The sequence below is a fragment of the Lepidochelys kempii genome, chromosome 21, assembly GCF_965140285.1.
Source record: "Lepidochelys kempii isolate rLepKem1 chromosome 21, rLepKem1.hap1, whole genome shotgun sequence".
Classification (NCBI taxonomy): Eukaryota; Metazoa; Chordata; order Testudines; family Cheloniidae; genus Lepidochelys; species Lepidochelys kempii.
Window position 1 is genome coordinate 9,883,962 of NC_136400.1, and position 24,902 is coordinate 9,908,863.

The 24,902-nt window shown below is 47.3% G+C and overlaps 1 protein-coding gene across 3 annotated transcripts in view; it reads right to left on the reverse strand.

The window, feature by feature from the left end:
* IP6K3 (inositol hexakisphosphate kinase 3) overlaps positions 1-24,902 on the reverse strand; it is a 40,022-nt gene that overhangs the window by 9,396 nt on the left and 5,724 nt on the right. For 2 of the 3 annotated variants that reach the window (XM_073319895.1, XM_073319896.1), the window contains exon 2: positions 9,173-9,590. In XM_073319895.1, the coding sequence (XP_073175996.1) occupies positions 9,173-9,371 (199 nt within the window). In that variant the 5' untranslated portion in view covers positions 9,372-9,590. Of the gene's footprint in view, positions 1-9,172; positions 9,591-10,771; positions 11,218-24,902 lie in introns of those variants that run through there. The other variant, XM_073319897.2, reaches the window with a different exon arrangement.

Consider the following 24,902-nt stretch of genomic DNA (forward strand, 5'->3'; position numbering starts at 1 on the left):
GCTTTAGGGACCTACAAAAGCCACCAACTGCAAGAACCACACAACTTGGCAAAATATAGATCTGGTTTTCCTATCCAGAAATCCCTAGGTGGAAACCTCCCCGTTTCATTAGTCTTTGAAAGGAGATGTATTTTCGAAGTTTAGAACAAAGGAAATTCTGTTTTCCGAAGGAAATATGATGAAACAATTATGGAGGCCCCCTTCTTTCCATTTAGAGAGAGATTACCGTCAGAAATGACTGTGAAAATGGCAGTGTCGTACTCCACTGAACTGCCCCCCTGCTTGTCTTCAAAGTCATATCTGCTGACTTTGCTGACTAAAACAGTTTTCAGAGTAGCAGCCGTGTTAGTCTGTATCCGCAAAAAGAACAGGACGACTTGTGGCACCCTAGAGACTAAAACAAGCGCTCATGGCCTGAATTACGGAGGTGCTGAGCATCCACTTCAGGTGGAGTTGTGGGTGCTCAGCATTTCTGAAAATCTGGACCTTATCTTCCCCCCCTCCCCTCGTGCTAGCATTGTAACACCAGCGCAGTTTAAAGAGAGGGAGCTAGATTTTATTCTGGCTTGTGCATCACCCCCAGAATTGTAAACTAAATTCCAGTTACCAAATCTGTATTAGAGATGATCATGCAAGAACCAGTAAAACATCCAGCTTGCCTCTCAGAGTCCCAGTTTGAGTTTGCATAGCAGGCAGATAAGAAAACAATTTCATCTAAGGTAAATCGATGCAATCACTGTGAGACAAACGTAAGACTCCTCAATGTTAACTCTACAGTCTGTTTTCAGATGAAGTGAGCTGTAGCTCACGAAAGCTCATGCTCAAATAAATTGGTTAGTCTCTAAGGTGCCACAAGTCCTCCTTTTCTTTTTGCGAATACAGACTAACACGGCTGTTACTCTGAAACCTGTTTTCAGAGTATATTACTTATCAAATACATTGTAGCTATATCTCAAATGCTGTGTGCAACATTCAAAAGCTGTCCCAATTACATAGCATCAGATGGTGTAAATCAGCCTAATAATTCCATTGAATCATGCTGGTCTTGCCCTAAATGTACTATATAGTATGAAATGGATAGGTCTTAAATATCTTAATATGAAGATTAACAGGGACGTTTTTCAAAGGTGCAAGGGGCAGTGAGGCATCAAAATTTCAGTGGAATATGGACACACTTGAAAATCCCAGCTTTAATAAATATATTTTGTTTCATGTTATATAGCACTATGGGACTGGGCGAATTTTGCTTATATCACATAATTGACAAAACAAATATATAATACATGGTTTAAGGCATATTGGCTGCTACTTTACTTCTCTTTTATTCCAACTGTGGGTTTATTATCTGAAAGCAAAGCTTTGTCGCATTAAAGTGCTTTCCATTCCCTTCCTTCCAGTCCCACCAAAAATTCTGTCCCATTCCATACAAAGCAAGCTAGGCAGACAGAGTATATTTACAGAAGCTATCTGCATGCAAGAGGCATCTCTACAATTTGCAGGAGCTGTTTTGCTATGTAGCTTGCTACCTCTTCTCTCGTGTATTTATTTTTAAATTTAAAAGTGTGTTTATTTACTGCCACGCGCAATAGGAATCTGAACAGAAGTGCGTCTGAAAAATAAATCCATAATCCTGTAGCCAGCTCAAAACTAGACAGACAGCACTGAGAGACAGGGTGGGGTGGAAGGGAGGGAAAATGCTTGCCTCAAGGTCATCTAATCTGCCTGAAATGGGTAAGTGAGCTGCCAAGTCTGTGCAGATGCTCTTTAAAGAACACTAACACGGTGTTGGATTTAAATGATGACATTTGAACAATACCATGCACAGTGTCATCATTACATAATGGTCCCCAAGCCCCGAGAGGGGCTAACAATAAAGACAGGGGACTTCTATATGTGCCAATTGGCGACAGAGGTCTCAAGAATATTCCTTTTGACATTTAACCTTCCCTTCCTCCTTGTTCACCTCTTTCTAATGTGCACAGCCTTATCTCTCCCAGCAGTGGCTCATTCGTGGGAAAGAGACAAAAGCTACCTGTGCTAGAACAATAGATTGGAGAAAGATCAGATCACCGCTTTATCGCCCCTTACTGCAAAACTCACCGAGATGTCACAGGCAAAAAGGAAAAACAAAACAACACAACAAGGCTGTCTCCAAATCTGCAGGCGTTTGATGCCTTACCTACTCCAGGCAACACTGCACAGTTCCAGGACAAACCCCAGGGTCAGGCTCATGCAGTCCTGCATTCTGGTGAGCTGCAGAAAAATGCTTAGAATGCAGGTGCTTTTCCTTGAAGCAGCTGTGTAATATTGTCATGTAAACCCACCAGGCCAATGTGTAAAATAGGGATAAAGATATTGATCTCCTTTGTAGAGAGTTGTGAGATCGATGGGTGAGACGCGCTAAAAGAGCTAGGTATTAATTATTATTATTCATTATTATTTCACAGAAATTGGACAGTGAAACTCGGCTGGGTCAATTTCTAATCAATTCAGGCTCCAATCGTGCAACTGCACGTGCATGGGTCGGTCCCTTCTTCCACCTGGGGCATCTTAGACTTAATTGGGGCTCTGCATGCATGCAGAGGAAGGTCCATGCAGATACAGTTGCAGGATCAAGGCTTTAATTACCACACATTACTTCAATTCTGTGGTGTCTGGGTTGCAAACATGGCAGGGAAATCCATTCTTTCCAACACCAAGCATTCCAAAATCATGGGTCAGCCTCCCCCAAATCAGGAGATTGGTTTTTAAACCAAAGAAATTAAAAAAACAAAACAAAACAAAAAACAATAAGTTTTGGGTTCTATTTATTTGTCTTCTGTTTTTTGAGCCTTTAGGGTGCACTCAGGACATGTTTTCAAGCTTTTCTCTGCAATTATAAGGGACATAAACTTATTCTTTTAAAAAAATGAAAGTTGAGTTTCTCACCTAATCACAGGATTCCAGGAGTTGGGGCTTTCAGAAAAACACTAAGTTTCATGCGACACAATACCACAGTGAGAGTTGGCATCGCTGGAAAAATTTGGGGAGGAAAAAGTAATTTAAAGACTCATGCAATGGTGGGTTAAAATGAGATTTTATAGAACATTTGGACTTACACTGAACAGGGTGTGTCCCTTTAAACTGTAAAGTAATGAGAGTCAACTCATAAAGCATGGGGCATTATGGTGGATGTTGAAATTGCACAGACGGGGTATTATGGTGGATCTTGCGCACAGAAAGAGTTTGTTGCTTATTTGGAAGGCAGAGAGGGGTCATTTCTTACCTCAGAAAGATTAGCCTTTGACACAGCAGCTGATTCAGTTTGTTAGAAGATAGCTGGTATTATGTGTCTGGTTATCTAGAGACCCTGACAATGGATCCCAGGAGAGTAGGGACTGGAGAGGGTGGAGATTTGAGTATGTGAAAAGTTTAGTCTATCCCTGCTCCAATTTCTCATTCCATCAATGTCAAACCTCAGCTGCTGGTCACCGACATCCAGTCAACAAGTGCTGGAGATAAGGGGCAGATCCTCAGCTGGTGGAAATCAATAAGGCCCCATTGACTTCAACAGAGCTATGCTGATTTCCACCAGCAGAGGATCTGGCCTAAGGTTTGCATAGTCAGTGGTCTTCTGTGAAGGTTACCAATGACCCATCAGGAAGAGGGCTAAAGGACCGATAGTAGGAAGGCGATAAAGTCTTTGGAGTCTGACTTTGGAGATCTGGGTTTGATTGCTAGCTCTGCTACAGACTCCCTGTGCAACTTTGGGCAAATCACTTAGTCTCTCTGTGCCTCAGTTTCCCTTGTGTAAAAGGGAGATGGAACACTCCTCTTCCTCACAAGCAAAGGACGAAATCTGTTATTGATTGGAAGTCACTCAGCAACAATGGCAATAAGGGGCAAGCAGGAAGGGATAAACCTTATGGAAGTTTTCCAAATCTCACTATTATGCTTTGGTTTCACAAAGCTAATTTAAACTCATGTTTTTTCAAGGCTAATCTATTTTTTTTTAATTATCTTTTTCTAGCTAATGGAAATACTGAGTCTGATTTGCAGAGATGCTGGAAACCCACAGTCTCCATTGACTTCAACTGGTGCTACAATTACTTGTCACCTCTGAAGATCAGGCATGGGGGAATCCCCACCTGTTGTACGGCCAGCTCTCTTCTCTTTCCATCCATCCATCGCCAAGCAGAGGGGTGTATTAGATCAGGAGCGGGCATGGCCAGAACACATAGTATACCAGCAATCCCTACATATATAAAAGGCCCTTAGAGGTGCTGCAACAAACCAGCATAGCTTAGAGCATCCCTGAGCTGTGTCTCTTAGCAAGATCAGTTCACTCATATCCCGACTCAGACTGAAAGGGTTAATAGATGCCAGCATGCAGGAATTTAACTGAGACTATTATTCCAAAGTAGCCTTTAAAAAAATGAACACTTTCTTTATCTGTGAGAGTCTGGCCAGGCTGGATGGGGCTGACAGCCACAAACCTGTTCACTCCTCATTGTCCCAGGGGCATTGGGCTAGTTCTGCATGGCAACCCGCGGTGGAGTCTCATTAACAAAAGGCCAGGTTATTGCTGAGTGAGGGAACGACAGCTTACAGGCCAGCATCAGTCATTTCCTTTTGAGGGATAATTAAATGCTATCTGTATATAAAGAGAAGTCTATTTCAAGGGCTTACATTCACAAATGAACAAAAGGCATCCTCTCAGCATGGAAACTGTTGTGTTATGGGCTGCCCCATCCTCCTGGTTGACAGCGCCTCCCCAGAGATAGCTGCATCGCACTGGTTCTCTGTGCTTTGGAATCTTTCAGGACAAAAGTCACTATAGAAATGCAATGTATTATTTCTCCCTGGCCTCCGCGATATCTTGTCGGATAAACAGTTGTATAGAGCACCATTTGGCTTGGAGGTCTCTAACTTTTACATACATTTCTCTCATTTTCTGCTAACTAGGGGGTCAGAACTTGCTATTCTTACCCAGGCTAAACACACAGGTACTGGGTTCTAGGAAAGGAATGAATGAGCTTCCATTTTGTTTGGCTCGCTTTTACAGTTGTTGAGGCTTCAGTGCCCACAGATCGCACAATTAAAGCCGATGGAGAATGTGTGTGTGTGTGTGAGTGTGTGTGTGTGTAAAAAAGGGCCTATGTGTATTAAGTTAAGGGAGGAGTGATAAGGCCTATGTAATGTGTACTGAGTTAGAGGAGAAATTATAAGGGACATGTGTGCTGTGTATACGGAGAAATTATAAGCTGGGTTGCTATGGGTGTTGGGTAGGGGTGTGGACTGAGTTGGGGCAACCAGATCAGGCCCATTTCTCCAGCACACCAAAAACTCTCCTGTAGAACCCTCTTCCCGAGCCACTGGCAATAAAACAACAGGCATGTGACTCATGCTGCTGACATATAATCGGTGACAATTCAGCTGCAATGCACGTTTGGCACAGGTGTGCGCTGAGCTCAGTTAGCTGGCAGCAGGCAGATATTTGGGAGCACCATGTGAGCTTGCTACAGCAAGAGACAGAAGCTCAGTGATGATAATAATCCTTCTTCTACAATGGGCCCAGTGGCATGATGTACCCTCCCCACCTCACTTCCTCCCCCAGACTGCTTCCCTCCCTTCTGTTGGACCTCCTGTGGGGAAGCGCCTGCTGGCTGCAGGTACCCAGGTGCCAAGCTCACCAGTTCATGTTAATCTCTGCAGCTGTTCAGAAGCAGGAGAATAACGGTGCAGGGCCCTTGCTCTGCTCGCTTCCTAGCACGGAAGATCTTACCCCAGCTGAAGGCCAAGTGACAAGGAGGGCGGAGTACAGAAAGCTCAGTCAGGGTCACAAGGGAGGGGAAATTAGGTGTATTATTAGGGGAGAGAAATTACCAGGGATGTGTGTCAAGGTCAAGACAGCACAAGCCTTGGATGGATCACATAGACCCCCCTTATAACTTCTTATGATGTGAGCAGTGCCCAGTTTGTGCTGGGCTCTCAGCACAGGGGTGACTTTCACCCTGAGGGAATGCAGGCAACTACAAAAGCAGCTACTTAGTAAGGAGAAGTGGCAGGAGGTCTCTGAAACAGACACGCTCCACAGCCAGCCGTCACAAGCCCTGCTTTCCATCGCCTCTTGTTGCGGCCAAAATAAAACCCTCCAGGAGAAATGCTTGAGGAGGAAACTTGCTCGTCGAACAACTATTTGCTGCTGTTGCTGAGGCAGCCACTCGCTTCGCTGGCTGACAGTGATGCCCAGCCAGGAGGACAGTTTCTCCCAGGCTGGTCACTGGCATCTCATATACGCAGACAGCACGCGAGCACTAATATGCCACCAGGCTCGTGGTGATTCAGTCTCGCGTTACCGGAGCCGATCGGCTGCGTCAGGCGGGAAGAGGCTCTGCACGTGAAATGGGGATGTCTTTGGATGCTCTCGTCACCACCACGTGCAAACGGGCTTCCCCCTCGTCCCCTTTTCCTTTTTCTACCTCTTCAGGAAAGATCATGCGCCCTCCCCTCCTCTTGCACCGCCTACTCCTCCACCTCTTCCTGGATCGTAATTCGGCAGCCTCACCCGCCTCCCGGCTAGACTGCTGCCACCGTGCTGACCTTGGCCCAGAATCCTGACTATCACGTGGGCTGAAGCTGACAGCATGACACCTGCCACAAGCGCTTGTTCTCCCTCGAGCTGCTCTTACTGGGCCTGGTCTGCCCATAGCGCGGACCTGTTTAACTAAAGGTGTGAGGCTGCAACCCACATAATTAAACTGGAGCAACTTTGTGTGTGGACATCCTGATATCAGTTTAAACCTGGCTCACATCCACCTTGCTTGCACCTCTTAATTCACCTACATGAGCCAAGTTTAAACTGGTGTAGAGTTTCCACACACAAAGGGCAAATCTATAGGAGAACAGTAAGTTGACTTAAGTTACGTTGCTGTAGGCCACCACAGTAATTGAATCGGTTTTACACATCCACAATATGCTGGTGTCAGCGGTGTGTCCCCTCACCAGGAGCACTTACACTGATTTAACTGCTAGTGTGCAGCATTGTGGGGCGGCTTCTGAAAGGCAGCAAGAGTCGATGAAAGCGACGCAGTGTCTGCACTGACAGTGTTGATCTAACAACATTGACTTAAGCGCTAATCTCTCACTCTTTGCAAATCATGAGTGGTGTGGAGAAAGTGAATAAGGAAAAGTTATTTACTTGTTCCCCTAATATAAGAACTAGGGGCCGCCAAATGAAATTAATGGGCAGCAGATTTCAAACAAATAAAAGGAAGTTATTCTTCACACAGCGCACAGTCAACCTGTGGAACTCCTTGCCTGAGGAGGTTGTGAAGGCTAGGACTATAACAGAGTTTAAAAGAGAACTAGATAAATTCATGGAGGTTAAGTCCATTAATGGCTATTAGCCAGGATGGGTAAGGAATGGTGTCCCTAGCCTCTGTTTGTCAGAGGGTGGAGATGTAGGCGCCGACTCTGTGGGTGCTCCAGGGTTGGAGGACCCACAGGGAAAAATTGGTGGGTGCTCTGCACCCACTGGCAGCTCCTCACCCTGCTCACCTCTGCCTCCGCTCTGCCTCCTCCCCTGAGCGCGCCGCTGCATCCTGTTTTTCCCCTCTCCCTCCCAGCGCTTGTGCCGCAAAACAGCTGTTTCACACGGCAAGCCTGGGAGGGAGGAGAGGGAACACGGGGCATTTGGGGGAGGAGGTGGGGCTGGGGCGGGGATTTGGGGAGGGATCCAATAGGGGTGGAGTTGGGGCGGGGCGGGGGCAGGGTGGGGGGGCATGAGCACCCACCAGCACTGACAAAAAAGTCTGAGCCTGTGGGTGGAGATGGACGGCAGGAGAAAGAGAGAGATCACTTGATCGTTACCTGTTAGGTTCACTCCCTCTGAGGCACCTGGCATTGGCCACTGCCGGAAGACAGGATACTGGGCTGGATGGACCTTTGGTCTGACCCAGTCTGGCCATTCTTATGTTCATGAACAGTTAACCTTTGGATAGCTTCAAATGACTCACTAGCTCAAACACCCAAGCTCCAAAAGGGGGCACTTGGCAGGAATTCACATTTCTGTTGAGTGATGCTTTCCCAGCAGCACTAACCTCTAGAGAGTCCAGCCAAAACCCCTGTTATTTGGAGGAATCCTACCTGGAATTTAGCAAGCACTGAGGCTTTATCACCTACTCCTCTTGTTAAAATTCACTGCTTCATAGATTCAGAAGGGACCATTACGAGCCGCTAGTCTGACTTCCTGCATAACACAGGCCATACAGTGATTCCAGCATCTAGCCCAAAGCTTACGGTGGAACAGGAGCACTCTTTGTTAGAAAGACGCCCAATCTAGGCATCAGAGAGGATCTGCTAGTTTTTAGAAATCCACACAACTTTCTCTACAGTGATTGCAAGACTGAAAGAGAGTGTGTATAAGAACCATCCAGTATTGCTAAGAATTTTGAGAAAGTCTACTAAGTGTTGGAGATTCCAAAGAGTAGACCTCCTTTACACACACATTCTCTCTCTCTCTCTCTCCCTCCCCCCCCAATTTGCCCATCCTCAATGACTCCATTAAAATTGGAAGACAAGAGAAACTGCCTTTTTTGAAGATGTAAGATGTTAGGATAGCATTTAATTTTTTTCTATGTAATGCGCTACTTGCTTCCAGTGGGGGCTAAGAGTCAAAATACGACAAGAAAGGATTTCTTGCATTATTTTCAGCCCCACTGGAAACAGCAAGTACCAGAGAACTCAAGAGATAGAACCTGACGTGAGTTTCTCAACTCAATTTTGCAAACCCAGGAAGCTTAAAATAAAGGCAAAGAAAACCAGTTGCATTTGCAGGTCCTGGAGTCATACAGCAAAATCCTGACATCTATACTCAGGCAAAACACTGAAACGAATGGGAGTTTGCATGAGTAAAAGTGAAGTGAAGGCACTCAGGGCTTGGCATATTTTGGAAGTATGTTGACTGGCCCAGAATATCCTCTTACACCGGAGTAAATGAGGAATGACTTCATGGAAGCCAATGGCATTAAACCCAACAAGCCAGAAGAGAATCGGGCCCTTTGTCTCATTAAGGGAAGGAAAGGATCCATGAAATTATGGGTAGCTAACATCTTCTCTTTTGATCATGGCTACCATTAATAAATTCTCCCGCCCCCGCAGTTCTCTCCTGGATCATCCAGCTCCTTCTTACCTTTGTATTGAGGCGTGAACTGCTTAATGGCTGTGGGGAGCGACTCGTAGACCCACTGCTCCTGGGAGATGAGGGGTTTGCAGACGGTGTGCTCATCGTATTTCATCATGCTCATGTGGCCCCCAACCTGATGGACGAATGGCTCCAAGAGGACCGCTTTCCTGGGGTCCCCCGTGTCCAACTTATTCTGCACCACCATGCTATCTGGAGACCTGTGGGCCAACTCGTACTTGGGCCAAAGCGAAACACGCTCCTTGATGGAAGTGCCCTCTTTTTTTTAAGTAGCAGTGAACCGGGGTCTGTTGCAGGGAAGCAACCAGAAGATGGGCTTGGGTTTATCAGCCCCAGGGAGCCTAGATCTTTGCTGCTTTACCACGAATAGGTCTTCTGGCTTCTCAGTGCGCTATAGTGAACATCTCTGCAAAGTGAAGGATAAATACAGAATGTGAGAAAACAGGAACAAATCACTTCCAAACACCTTCCTGCTTTTCAGTGGAGCTCTCCCAAGGCTAAGGCTGCCTCCAATAGCTCCCCCTATGCTCCTGCATACATCACTCTCCAACCCAAGAGAAGCCTCCCATGCAAGCAGGGAGAGTTATACATTGAAGGCATGTGCAAATCCCACCCTTATAAGGTGAGCTCTATACATGCACATGGCTGGAGTCCAGAGCTTGAGCTGCAGATCCAATTTAAATCTGGTGGAGGGGGGCAAAAAAAAGTAGGGAAGGGCAATCTAAGAGAGCTATCGGGTTAATGTGGCTCCCTCTGAGATTAGCTAGATCAGGGCATTCCTTCTGCCAGCTAACACCAAGCTATGATCTTGGTGCTCCTTTCCCCTCCTACAGGTAACCTGAGGTTAGGATAATAATCCTGATCTACTAAAACCACGTTGTTGATGAAGTTCTCAACCTTTTCTCAAGTTGTCCCAAGGTTAGGACATTCCCTGCCAGTGGGTTATTTATAAAGACCTCTGTACTCTGGAAATCTCTGTGAATGACATTCTCACATAAAGCCTATCTCCCACCCCCTACCCTTCCTCAGGAAGCTTCTCCACCTCCTACCCTTAGAGGAACCTCAGACCAGGACATTCCTTGTCAGTTAACACTAGGACATTAGTAAAGGTTTCCCTTCCCCTTTCTAAAGGAGGCTGGGATCAGGATATTCTAGGTCAAGATGGAACAGTAGTGACATTAACACTGACCACAATCTACAGCTAAGCTGATAAACAGCTCCCACCCCGAATCCCCCCGCATCTCTCCAAGACATACTCCATTCTGGGGTAAAACATAAGGAAACCCACAACTAGTACATGCATTACGCCAAAGGGCCTGATCCTGACCCCATAGGAGCTTTCCATGGACTTCCATAGAAATGGGACTTGGCCCCAGGCCTAGAATAATCAACTAGAAAAAAAACACACAGCCCTGTATTTGTCCTGGTGGCCCTCCTACCCAATTTCTATTAAGCCAAACTGCCCATTGACGTCATTTGGAGCAAGATTAGACTCAGTTATTGGGGATAATAATAATAGGCCCAATTCACTCTGCCCCACGGCAGCTGAATACGAGGACAGGACTTCTGCTGCCAGAAGCGCTCTACCTGTGAAGGTTTGTTTCCCCCAAGGCATGGAGAGCCCCCAGCCACAGAATGTCCCTCTGCTGAAGGGCCTGCATTGCAGTTGCACTGAAGATGAATTTGGCCCTACGAAGCCAGTCTACCTGAAGGAACAGTTTCTTTGCAATTCCCCAGCCCCAACTCCGATGGCCAATGCTGGAAAACAGAGAGGGAGATGTGTTCTTATGCATGCAGGATTGGTGAGTGAAATGGGACACTGGGAATGTAAACAAGTGCATGGTAGAGACATTCTGGGATGGTGATCTGGCCTTCCAGTAACCTGCCAGCACTTGACCATTCCAGTCAAAAGAGGGCACGGAAAGGGTCTGGAGAAATTCCTTTCTGTTGCCCTTCCTTTCCTCTCAGCCAAAGACACAGGTTTTGTGGCCTTGCCCCATGTTGTGTAACACCGTAGTGTACAAGAAGTGTCACTGAGCTCAAGGCATAAGATACTATTCAGTGGGAATAGCAGAGTCTACCTATCTTAGGTACTCATATGGTTCGCTTTACCCCAGCATCCGAGCACATTGCTATCTTCGATGCATTTATCCTCACATATATCCCTGTGAGGGAGGGAAGAGCTGTTCTGCCCACTTGCTGATGGAGAATGGAGGCACAGAGAGATTAAATGTCTTGTCCAAGGTCACGCAGGAACCCTGTGGAGGAGCCAGGTATTGAAGTTGGTCTCCCAAGCTAGTGCTCTAACCACCGGGCCATTCTCCCTCTTTGCAATGTGGCATCAAACTGAAAATAAACATTGTACGCTCTGATTTGCTTTTAGCAGCAGTGGACTCCCAATCTAACAAGTTCTCTTGCTTGAAAACACCAGGAGAATCAACGCTCAAGTGCTTCAACACTTTCTCCTGTTAATAATGAAATCCCTGAATAAATGAACACTTCAGCTTGGGTGCCTGGTTTTCGCATGGAGGACTTGTTCAAGTTAGATGAACTGGACTAAGGGAACATACACTCGTCCCCAAGGAGAAATGAGATGAAAAGGTTTAAGAACAAGTCCCTTTCTGGGGGAAATTTCTTCCCCTCCACTCTGCCCAAATTGAGGTGTTTAAGCTCTAACATTTCCCAGGATTTCTTTCCCCTGCCAATTTTATCATCACCCTATGCCACAGAATGGGATTTTTGCCATAACGTTGCATAGATACAGTCTAAACTAGCACTTACTTCCTGAAGGCACAATGCTGAGCCATTTATCTGAGAGTTTTTCAATGTATGTCTTTAGAGCCACTCGAGAACAAACAAAAGTATTTAACATTTCTGAGTTCCATCAACTTTTACCGATTATTTTGCTCTTTAAAGTGTTTTTTGTTTGTTTGTTTGCTAATAGATTTATCGTAAATCACCTTTCAAGCCAGAGAACAAAGTGTGATTTCAATCCAGCATGTATTGCTTTGGAGATATTCCAAGGCTGGAAAATAACTGAAACAATGCGCTCACCGTCCTAGCAACCTTCACATCTCAATGTGCGTCAGGAATAAAAGCAGCTTCACGAGGCTGTTATTGTTCACACCTCAGCAAAACTCTGAACAAGAGCTGCACTAAGTGAAAGGGGCTGTTTTGATTTGCTGGCATTCTGAAGCAGTCCATCCTGACCACATAAATGTTACCGTGAGCCCTCAATGAGTCACCAGTAGCGTGTCTCTGCTTGTCTCAAACAAGGGAGCCTTGAAATTAATCCCATCTGTTGCTTAAATTATCTCAAGTGATGAAAGATATTTAGGCCAAAAAAAACCCAAAACATTGAGGGTTACAAATCATTTTTAATCCTCCAAATTTTCTCATTAGAAACTGCAGGGATTTATTTTTCCTCCAAAGACGGTGAGATGCAATCCACGTAGCAAAAAGTGACTCTGTGGGTAGAACTAAGAGATAGTCCAAATATAAGGAGCGGGAAATGCCCCTCTCTTCTTTCTTTTTTTTTTTTTTGACAAAATCTCAAAATGTTTGAAATTTTTACTTGTCTGAAAAAAGAAACATGTTTCGTGAATTTTCCTCCCCATATTTTTGGTCAAAATCCCTGAACATTTTCTCAAAATCTTGTTCAAAACATTTTTCTTCAAAATGTTCGCAAACTCCCAGTCAGCTCTTATGAAAACACAGAAGTGCATTTGTGTGTGTTTCGGTGATTTGCATTTCCCACACATAAGGACTAGAAGGGGGAAACGCTCCACTATTTAAAAAACACTCCTTATCTTAGGTGTGTCGGATGTCAGGCCCTATAGTCAATGCCCATTTTAGAGGACAAGAGTTGGAAGTATTGCCCAAGGCAGAGATAAATTATAAGCCAGCAGACTCTAGCCAGCAGAGGGCTATGATGCACACAGGCTTAGCTCTTCTGTTCCACCAATTCAAGCAGGCCAGCTTTTAAAAGTGAAAGCAGTTTATATTATTTATTTGTGATCTTACAATACACGTGCACAATAAATATATTATCAAGTCCAAATCATGAGGTCCTTACTCAGTTTCCACTAGGTTCTTCCCAAGGCAAAAATCTCACTGCTCAGATTCTACAGTGATGGGGCAAAATAAAGACAGACAGACAGTATCTGGCCTTGTACAATAGAACCTCAGAGTTACGAACACCAGAGAGATGAACTGACCAGTCAACCACACACCTCGTTTGGAACCGGAAATATGACATCAGGCAGTAGCAGAGACGAGACCAAAAAAAAAAAAAAAAAGCAAGTACAGTACTCTGTTAAATGTAAACTACTAAAAAAAAAAAAAAGGGAAAGCAGCATCTTTCTTCTGCATAGTAAAGTTTCAAAGCTGTATTAAGTCAATGTTCAGCTGTAAACTTTTGAAAGAACAACCAGAACATTTTGTTCAGAGTTAAGAACATCTCACAGTTATGAATAACCTCCATTCCCGAGGTGTTTGTATAGGGTTACCATACGTCCGTATTTTCCCGGACATGTCCGGCTTTTTGGTTCTTAAATCACCATCTGGGAAGAATTTTTAAATATCTAAAAACATCCGGGATTTTGCCATTATTATTTTTCCCCGAAAGAAGAGTTGGTCATTCAAGAAAGAGAGTGAATGTTGATCATTTGAGAAAGAAAGTGAATGCTGATCACTCGAGAGAGTGCCCGCTTTCCCTCCCCCGAGCTCCCAGCGCGTGCGCCACAAAACAGCTGTTTCGCACAGCTGGGAGGGAGGGGGGAAGGAGGGGAAACACGGCGCGCTCAGAGGAGGAGGTGGGGCAGAGGTGGGAATTTGGGGAAGGGGTCCAATGGGGCAGGGAGGGGCAGAGTTGGGACGGGGACTTTGGGGAAGAAGTTGGAATGAGGGCAGGGAAGGGGTGGAGTTGGGGTGGGGCTGGGGGGCATGAGCAAATACCTCCTCCCCTGGTGGAGTGTCCTCTTTTTTGAATGTTCAAATATGGTAACCCTATGTTTGTAACTCTGAGTGAGGTTCTACTGCATTTAAAATAAAGACATTCATTCAATCTAGTTAAAAACATTTAGGGGGCTATTTATGTTTTACTTGGACGAAAAGAAATAGAAAATATCTGTCTGTCTATTGATAAATCCAGGCTCCAGAGCTGATAAATCCGTAGACGGACAGATTTCAGGGCAGATAGTCAGCTGGTATAAATCGTCAATGGCGCTAATGCAGTTTAGGAGCTGAGGATATGGCCCATAGATTAGATAGCTACAGATTCAGAGACAGACAGACATTTCTTCCACATCCTGTATTACCACACCATTTCCCTTTGATCTTTGGCCTCAAAACACACTAAAGCTCCTCCCTGCAACACAGCGTGGGGGCTGACCGGTCAGGTTAAATCCCCGCTCTTTCACAGGGCTCTGGCATGTGGCACACTGGTTGTAGCAGCGTGGGAACAGTTTGCCCTAAGCGCTGTCCATGCAGGGTCCCTGCTCTGTGGATCAACAGAGGCCTCCGGAGCCGACCTTGTTTCACCAGCCCTAAATTTCCCCTTTTCAAACGTTATTAGAATCATTAACTCTCCCTTCTCTTTTGCACAGGTGGGTTTCTCGTCCGAGCCCCAGACTTATTTACAAACCCTTGTGTCCTCGGCGGGAGGCTGCTTTTGGGCTGGATTCAACATTCATCAGAATCAGTATAAGCCTTTTCCTGAACTTCAGATCCGGCCCTCGCTGTATTTCCACACAGACTTTTCATGCACAGCCAAGTAGGTGCCACATTCGCGCTCAAGGGATTTTAAAATCTGCTTTTTCTGCTCTTCCCTTGACCACGGCCAAATGGGGAAAGAATAGCTACCTATGGGGGCAGAGTGCCAAGAATGAACAGCTCTGTTCTCTGCAAGGAGCTCTAACCATCCTCCCAGAAATCCTTAGGGCCAGAAGCCCTGAGCCCTTTTATCTTGCATCTCCCTTCCCGAAATAATCTGATGTTCATCAAGTTTATGGCTGGTGCCAACGTCCCTCATGAACATGATGCAAAGATGCAGTGTGCGGCACCGATGGATTTATTCAGCTGCTTTGTACAGCAGCAGGACATAGGGAGGAAGGGTAGAAATCGCATTAGCCTGGATTGATAGGCAGCTAAAAAACATATTTCCTCTGCCTTCCATTGCTGGGGCGTTTGGGATAAAGTGCAAAGCAACAGTCACGATCTGGTAGCTGGGTAAACGTTCTGTAAGCCCTTGGCAACGCTGCCCAGCCCGTGCAGCGCCATGACATGTGGGCATATGGTTGTTGTGATTATAAATGTTCTGTCCTTGCATCATCCTTTGCTTAGGTGCCTGAAACTTCACGGAGACACCCGTGTCTTTTTACCCTTTCGTTCTGGGTCAGCTCCAGTTGCTCCTGCACACTGCACTCGCCATTCTGGGCTGATGCTAACTTAGCCGAAGGAAGGCTGCTGCTCTCACAGGGCCCGTTCTGCTAAGCCTACCTAACTCCCCCCGCTGCAGTGAAGCTCGTGGCCTGGGGTGAACCTGAACGAGACACGCTGCTGTTCTCGGATGGGAAGGCTTTGCCTCCTGCTATGGCTCCCCTTTCCCAAGTGTCCTAGTTACATGCATCAGGACAGACTGGGATTTTGTTGACAGCGGTGTAAATCCAGAGTTAGCTCATTGGCACTGCTGCTGCCGTTACTCTGGATTTAGACCAGCGTGACTGCCAGAGGAATCTGCTCCACTGTAGCCAGGAAAATACTTTGGAGTCAAAGGCACAGACTAAAGCAGAGCTCCCCAAAGCCCATCTCATTTAGCAGCTCAGCGACTGCATCCTAGAGCAAATGTACAAACTGATACACAACGTGACAGCAAAGAGGAGGCCCGGATCTGCCACCTTCTGAGCAAGAGCTAGTTTTCAGACACCCCAGCGTTTGAGGGGGGGTTAGAGCAGACCCATTTCTAGAGCCCCCATCCATCGACCCGGGTGCTTATACAGGCATCATCCCTGTAATAGCTGAACACCAAATAGGTGTTTTATTTGGGAGCTCTTCAACCTAAGGAAAATAATTAGCTTTGTTACAGGCAGGATTAATCAGAATTGGACCCAGACTAGTGTCTTGCACCTCAGTTGGTGCAAATCAGCGGAGTTCCAGTGACTTTAATGTCCCTACACCAATCTACACCAGCTGAGGATCTTGCCCTCAGAATAATTATCCAATCCACTCCCCCCACCATCACTGAGGTCTGGATAAATTGGGATCTGGATCAGAACAGACCCCGGCTTTGAAAAGCTAATCCGCAACCAGCAAAATCCATGAGATTCCCACATAGCCCCGGCTCTGTCCATCCCTGGGGTTTAGTCAACACAACCGTCAAATCCACACTGCCATTCAACAGCCAGGTGTTGTCTGGTCATAGGCATTTCTGCTCCCCTGTCTGTCTATATCAACTGGTTGTCTCTTGTCTTTGTCTTACATTTAAATTGCAAGCTCTTTGGGGCTAGGACTGTCTGTTTGTTCTGTATATGTCCAGCGCCTAACACAAAGGGATTGTGTCCGATAATACAAATACATAATGAAGCATATGTAAGAATTATGCCAGTCAGCCACAGGATTTCTGGAGAGCCCAGAAAGGCAACTGAGAATGGAAATTAGCCTCATCTTTGCACAGTCTAATGAGCCCTTTTTGAATTTTCATTTCAGCCAGTTACCCTGCATTCTTCTTACATTCCCTTTGCCGCTTGCCGATCCATACTACCAAGGCAGGCCAAGCTCAAAGAGCTCTTCATCATCTCCCTGCCCGTTTGCAAAATCAAATAAGCAGTTATTAAAGGAGGCGTGTAGCGAGCGCACGACACTACCCCATGACAAAAATACTCACCCATCAGCGCCTGCCTGGCTGGTAGGACATTTACCCCAGCAGTGAGATTTTGTATGAGTATCCCAGTTTGTCTGGGTGCTGGTCAGCCCGGTTGGCTCCCTTCAGTGCAGCCTAAGTTTGAAAGCCCAGCCTCGGTACATGGAATTGAGGAGGGCAGGGAAGTGAGCTGACATCCAGCGGGAGTCACCTGACTTTATGGGAAATTCCTGGCAGCCGTGGGTTATGTACAGCCAACAGCTGAGGCAAGTGGGTGGGGGAAGGAGGGGATTACAGGGAGAAAGGAGGAAGAAAACACAAACAATAAGGGAAAGAAAATGATGCCTTGGCTAGGAGTAAGTTGGCAAATAAAGGGGAGCTGCATGGGAATCCCTAGAGGGAGCAGTAAGAAAAGGAGTACTTGTGGCACCTTAGAGACTAACCAATTTATTCAAGCATAAGCTTCCGTGAGCTACAGCTCACTTCATTGGATGCAGGGAGCAGTGTGTTCCTTTTCTTGGCTAGTTGTAAGAGCTCCTTGCTTGGTTTTGCAATCAGCACTCCAGGAAAACAACTCTGCTTCCCGCTAATTTATTTTCGGCATCATCTTTCGTAAAAGCTTCACTGAGCTATTGTTTTTCGCCTCTCACCTGCTTCCCTTTTAAAAGGCTCTCTGCTCCATCTGGGATAGCTTTGGCCTTTGCAAAGCTGGCTGCTATCAGTAGGGGGATATGGCCCCTGTTTGCTCACCTTTGGCAGGCTGTGAAACTCAGCAGGTGTTTGGGGACAGATATTAGCTAGCCAGCTACACAGCCAGCCAGGTGGTTCTAAAAACATTCTTCTGATCTGTTAATCCCATGAGCCTGGACAGATGGGTGCGTACATGTTAGTGCTCTTTTGCTGGAGTGAGGCAGGCTGGGTGACACAATGGGATTTCACCTTCAGCCACCTGTGGTTTGCGAATATCAGCTCCATGAAAGCAACGGCACTAGGAAGCAGAATGGCAGAGGTGCGACAAGCCAGCCCCAGTTAGCTCTCACACAGCACTTTTCATCTGTAGATCTCAAAGCACTTTGCAAAGAAAGACTGTTTACAGAGGGGACAACAAACCTAAAGAGGGGAAAGTGACTCACTCAGCAGCAGAACCGAGAAAAGAACCCAGGTCTCCTGACTCCCTGTCTAGCGCCCTACCCTCTAGACCAGTGGCTCTCAACCTTTTCAGACTCATGAACCCCTTTCAGGAATCTCACTTGTCTTGTGTACCCCAAGTTTCACCTCACTTATACGACTTGCTTACAAAATCGGACAAAAATACACAAGCGTCACAGCATGCCAGTACTGAAAAACTGCTACTTTCTCATTTTTACCATATAATTATACAATAAATCGATTGGAAAATAAAGACTGTACTTACCTTTCAGGGTATAATACATAGAGCGGTAGAACCAAGGCACGGTCTGCATGAAATTTTAGTAGGTACTGACTTCACTAGTGCTTTTTATACAGCCTGTAGTTGATGCACCTCCTGGAGGACCTCTGCGTAGCCCCAGGGGTACACGGACCCTGCACTAGACCACACTGCTGACAGGCTAGTGGTACAGCTGCCTAGAGAAAACTGACTCAGGGCATCTTCTCTGCAAAGTCAAAGTGTGATCAGGTAGGCATGCAGTGGCTTAGACGTGGCAGAAGTGGCTAGCAACCCGAATACAATCCGGCTAGGGACCCTGGGTACATATTCAAGTTGCTAGTCCATGTTGCCATGTCTTCACTATTATTGTTACCGATGCTAAGTCGATAAAAGCTAACATGGGTATGCCTACCCCTGCTCTGCAGTGAAGACATACCCACAGAATCTCCCTGTAATGTGCCTGACTCAAGAGCGAGAGATGGAAAAGGCCTATTAGCTCATTCAGCTCCCTGCCAATGTGGGATTGTTCCTTAGAGTGTATGTGAGGACAGCATATTAGTTCCCTACGTTCCTTTCGCTGACAACTAAAAATGGAGATAGATGGCTGTATCTCAGACTGGAAATAAGGCCTACATGTTTAACAGTGAGAATAATTAACCACTGAAACAATTTCCCAAGGGTCATGGTGGATTCTCCATCACTGACAATTTTTTAAATCAAGATGGGAATGTTTTTCTAACAGATCTGCTCTAGGAATTATTCGGAGGAAGCTCCCTGGCCTGTGTTGTACAGGAGGCCAGGCTAGATGATGACAATGGTCCCTTCTGGCCATAAAAGCTATGTATATACCTGTGTCCCACCTAGTGCTGGGGAGTGGGGGCTGTAGCCAGAACAAAGAGACATTGTTTTTTATGCCACATGTGGTTGGCACATGTGAGGTTCTGATCGGGGGAGCGGGAGAGCAAAGCAAATGCTGCCACTGGACTTGGAGAGAGGCTGGACAAGGCTCTGACCCTAAATAACATTTGCACTCAAGTTATGTGTGAGAGAGCAGATCGCCTGCAGAGGTCAGGAATACTACCCTGCCCTCTGCAAGAACCGGTGTGCTCATCTGTACTCATCTGGATTATAGGAGCAGCTGGAAGTTGAGATCGGAACGTGCTAAGCACTGCACAGATGCATGGAAAGAGACAACCTGCTGCCCTGGAGAGCTTGCAATCTAAAGGGACAAGACAGTCCCAGGTAGTTTTGTTATCCTCATGTAAAAGGTGGGGAAGAAGCCAGACGGAGGGTCGACCTAGCCAGCACACCTGAATTAGCTTTGGTTGACCAGCTCACTCAGAGCAGCAGTTTAGCCGCAATGGCCTGGGTCCCAGGTGGGACTGTACTCAGGATAGCCTGTGCCACAACAGCTGTACGGCTCTTTTCAGTGAGATAGCTCAAAGTTGGCCTGCGCATACCGCAGTCATCCCTCCTGTTTGCAGTGCGGACATATCCTACGTGACTTGACCACGGCCATACAGCCAGTCAGTGGCAGAGCCAGGAACTGATGAGTCCTAGCCTAATACCTTAGCCACAAACCCACCTCTCCAGAGCTCTGCCGCCACCATCCAATTCTTCCACCTTGCGTAGGATAATCATATGCCGGCCACAGAGCGGGAGAGATATAACATTGCCCAGTGGCATTAGATTATCGAGTGACGACACGTCTCTCCATCCCCGAAGCCTGTGTAACCCTTTACTAGATAAAATGTGCTGGACACCTCATGGTGACGTCCTTTTTTTTTTTTAAATTAGGGGCCAGATTCTAATCTCAATGGCGCTGGCGTAAATCTGGAACCTTTTCACTGAAATCAAGAGTTGCTCCAGATTTTACACCAGTAAATCTGCTAACAAGCCAGGAGTAGATTGTGCAGCCCTTGCTCACACTGGCAAGTGCCTACCCACATGACTAGTCCATGGATAAGAGGTGCCTTTAGCATTTTGCTCCCAAACTGCCTCTAGAAATGAATTTTATGAGAGAGGAAGGCTGGCTTCGTGGTTAGGGTGCGGGCCTCAGACTCAGGAGTCCAATTTGCATAATTTTGGGTAAAATAACTTGATCTCTCTGGGCCTTAGATTTCCCCATCTGTTCCTTCCTTTGTCTGTGTTTTCTACTTAGATTATAAATGCCTTGGGACAGTGACTGTCTCTTACTAATGTGTCTATACAGCACCAGGCACAATGGGGCCCCAATCTCAACTGGTGGTTTGTTTAGGCACTACTGTCATATAACTACCACCACAATAATCCCTGTGATCACAAAGGGCACTTGTCGGCTTTCATCTCCACCCCGCCTCCCTGATTCATCAAACAATAACTCAGTGGATATTCGTAAATCACTACACATAATTAAGGCCACAATGGTGGCAGTGAACAAGGAGTTGAAAAGATCTGGATGAAAACAGCAGGGATTTGAGAGGAAAATCTTGATGCTGAGATAACAATCTATTGATATAATAATTCCCTCTTACTGGCAGGGAAAAACAGGACCATAAAGCACTGAGAAATTGAATTGATGCTCTGGGGCTGCGGCTGAGATTAAGAATCTGACAGAAGATGACGAATCTGGAAGATGAAACAAAGGACCAGATTCTCATCTGATTTAGGTCTGCTCTACGCACCGTTTTTGTACTTGTATAACAATTATTTACCGATATGGTACAACCACTAGAGTGGATGCAGTTGTCTCAGTCTAACTTATTTCCCTTCCCGTACAGGAACAGCTATCCTGGTAAAAGCATTTACACTTGTATAACGGCACCTACATTAGGAGGGTTGTGCCGCATTCACTTCGCTGGTACAATTAAAGCCATGTCCTTTTTGTATGCACACAGCCCACTGTGTTACTTCAGTTTTACACCAGGGTAACTCACGCAAAGTGAAGGCAGCTGTGAGTCAGTCCCCTCCATTCTGAAAAGAGATGGTTTGCGGGAGAGAAAGAAAGGTCAGCTACAAAAAAAAAAAAAAAAGACACTGAAAAATTTAGAACCATTAAACAACCTTTTCAGTTAGGAAAAATTGTTGGGAAAATTGATCAAAGCCTGCCCCTTGTCTTTCTCTCTGCGTAGCCCGAGGAAACCCCCTCAACAAAATGTCATTTCTGATCTCTTTCTTTAGTCCTAACATCTAGCCTATGCATTTTTTTAAAAACATTTATCTTATGTGGTTTTGGAGACCTCACTTTGAGTAAATTTTCCTCGGGCAGTTCCTCGGTTGGTTTAAGTGATTCTGAGGAGTTAGGCCAGCAGAGTGAAGAAGGTATGTTCAAGGCCGGGGGCTGAATGCTGATCTCGGTTATGCCCATTTAAATCTGGAGTAATTTCACTGATGTCAGTGGAATTACTTCGGGATCCTGCCCTCTCTGATCTGTGAAATGGTATTTCTAAGATGCTTATCACCTTCTTATTTAGGCACTGATTGGATCTGATTCTCAGCTATTGTCTGGCCCTTTTATGCTGCTCTGGCCTGAAAGGGGGCAGAAACTTTCCCCTTAGAATAGCCACTCCCTCCCACCCCCCACAACTGAAAGGCTCTGCACTGGCCCTCCTCCCAGGCCTCTGCATTAGGGTGGGGCCAGAATGCACTGCCCTATTATGGTTCTCCGCATCTCAGAGCCCAGAGGGAGCTATGGAAAGCAGACTCTAGGAGCAGCCCAGGAGTTGCTCTAACTTACACTGTGGTGGCAGGCCGGCCCCTGAATGGAGTCCTAATACAAGGAATGCAGAGGAGGCTTAAAGCATCTGCATCTTCCCATGTCTGCCCCAAGCACAGGAACAGAGGAACAGAGAATCAAGCGCAGTGAAAAGACTCGCCTTCAATCCCCCCACCCCACCGCCATGCACCTTGCGCTGTGATTTACAGTTGTGCACTGTGGGGGTAACAGCCCCCATGAGAATGGCAGGGTTTCACACCCACTTTGCACAGATGTGTGTGGAGAATGACACCAGGTCCCCCCCCCAGCTCTGTACTTTCCTAAGTGATACAATCTCTTTTTATAACTCCCTGACCAGAATAGATGGTGTTTCCACAGGGAGCCTACCAGGGAATTGCATCTGATCCCTTCTCCTCTGCTCCCGCGTTCTCTGTGGCTTTCCACTGCTAGGTACAGAATCCAGGGAGAGACTCCAAGTCTCGGGAAAAGTTTTCCAGGACTTCTTGCCCCCCGAGCTGGTCCTAGGTTTTGTAGGGATCCCTGACCTTGAGGCACCTTTACTTACAGCCTGAGGCCAAAATCACACAAGAGTTCTCTGCAGGGCTCCTGCCCCTGTTATGCAGGCAGGCATGCAGGTGGGACCCTACCGACCAAGCTTGACCTCACCTCACCTCTCTGCCTGCTTCCCTCTATCACTAAGGAACATCCCTCCCACACCTAACCCCCCTTGTTGATAAGATTTACACAGGATCCCCGCAGACGCCCTGGCTGGCCAATTTAGCTAAGAAGCGCTAATCCCGGGGCTGCCGGCAATCCTGCAGTGACATAACCGAAGCTGCTGGCGCTCAAGAAAGGAAATAAACAATAGGGAGCCACGCCGGCAGCTGTTGCATTAGACTGGCGAAGGGGCGGGGAAAGGGGAATGAGCGTTTGCCAAAGGGAAAAATTCCATACGGAAATCGGGTTGTCATCAGACTTCTAAGTAGGAGTTATAAAAACCTTCTTTCATGCTGACTCCTATGCTTAATGGCCTATGTGCCCTAGGCCTGACTCCCGGCTGAACTACACCAGGGGTGGTCATTTACACCTGTGCAAGGTGATGTAAAACACTAGTGCTGTACCCCCACATTGCACAGGGCTGGGCAGGGCACGATCTAGGGAGAATCAGGCCCCTCAAGAACCCTTTGGATTATTGCTTGGAAGCTGGGTCTAGAAGCCGGGCTGTAAGGGCCATGTTCACAGCTGCCCTGCAGCCCCTTTGCCACTGCGAGGCTGCTGCAAAAAGAAACCAAGCCCCTCACCCAGGAGTATTCCCAGTGCACTGGACCCTATGCTGGGCACAGAGTCATCTCTGTGTCCCCTGCACAGGATCCCCACCTAGGGCTGCCAACCCTCCCGGTTTCGCCGGGAGTCTCCCGAATTGGGCTCTATCTCCCGGAGGCTACTGAAGCCAAACAGGGAGATTTTAGGTCGCCAAAAGTCTGGTGGCATAGCGGGGCTAAGGCAGGCTCCCTACCTGTCCTGGCCCTGTGCTGCTCCCGTAAGTGGCTGGCACATCCCTGCGGCCCCTGAGGGAGGGGCAGTGGGTCTCCGCATGCTGCCCCCGCCCTGAGCGCCGACTCCACAGCTCCCATTGGCCAGGAACTGTGGCCAGTGGGAGCTGCGGGGATGGTGCCTGCAGGCAGAGCCCCCTGACCCACTCTTCAGGGGCTCCAGGGAAGTGCCGGCCGCTTCCGGGAGTGGTGCAGGGCCAGGGCAGGCAGGGAGCCTGCCTTAGCCCTGCTGCACCGCCAACTGGGAGCCGTCCAAGATAAGTACCGCCCGGCTGTAGCCCACACACCTCAACCCCTCCCACACCCCAATCCCCTGCTCCAGCCCTGAACCTCCTCCCAGAGCCAGAACCCCAAACCCCCTCCTCAGGGAAGGGGCGGGGCAGGAGGCGGGGCAAGGGTGTTTGGGTTTATGCAATTAGACAGTTGGCCACCCTATCCCCATTCTCTGGTACCGGGGCTGTTCTGGGGTGGACTGGAGGAGGAAGGGGGAGGTGGCGATTCTGCATCCTTGCAGTGGCCCATCGGGGGGATCTCATCAGTGGCCCAAGTTAGGACAGCTCTCAGAGGCTCCAAATAGCTTGCCCCTCCCCTCGGTCCCTGCATTGCCCGCGTAATACTAATAATGAATCACAGTCCCAGTGCAGGGATGCCTCTGGCCCTCTGAGTCCCAGCATGGGGAGAAGGCTCCCAAGAGCACACCTTCCAGGCCATTTCCCCTCCTGCCCATTAACCATGGGGATGTATCAGTGTCTGTTCACTGACTGAGAAAGAAACCACTACACTGACTGGTTGAGAGAGAAATCAACTTAGTAGCCAAGAAGGCGCTTGCCCAACTCAAACCCGTCACGAATCCTGCTCTGTAGAGAAGCCAGGAGGCATTGTCGAGCATTGCTCAATAAATCAGGGGCCGAGTATTGAATAGCAAAACATCATGGTTATCTGGCTGGCCCAAGGCAATAAGCCTCTTTAAGCTCCATGCGGGCTGTGCGGCCCCCTGTCGGTGCCAAGGGGATACTAACATGATGTGATGTTCTGGTGGATTCCTGAGAGATGACTGCACCGGCTGGATCCTAAGCACAGCCTGGACCCGTTAGCTGCAAAGCCTGGCTCCCAAAATTCACTAGGGGGGTTTCCTTCCTTTTCTATCAATCAAGAGCTGATCCTGCAGGGTGTTGGGTGCCCACAGCTCCTGCTGGGCCCACAGT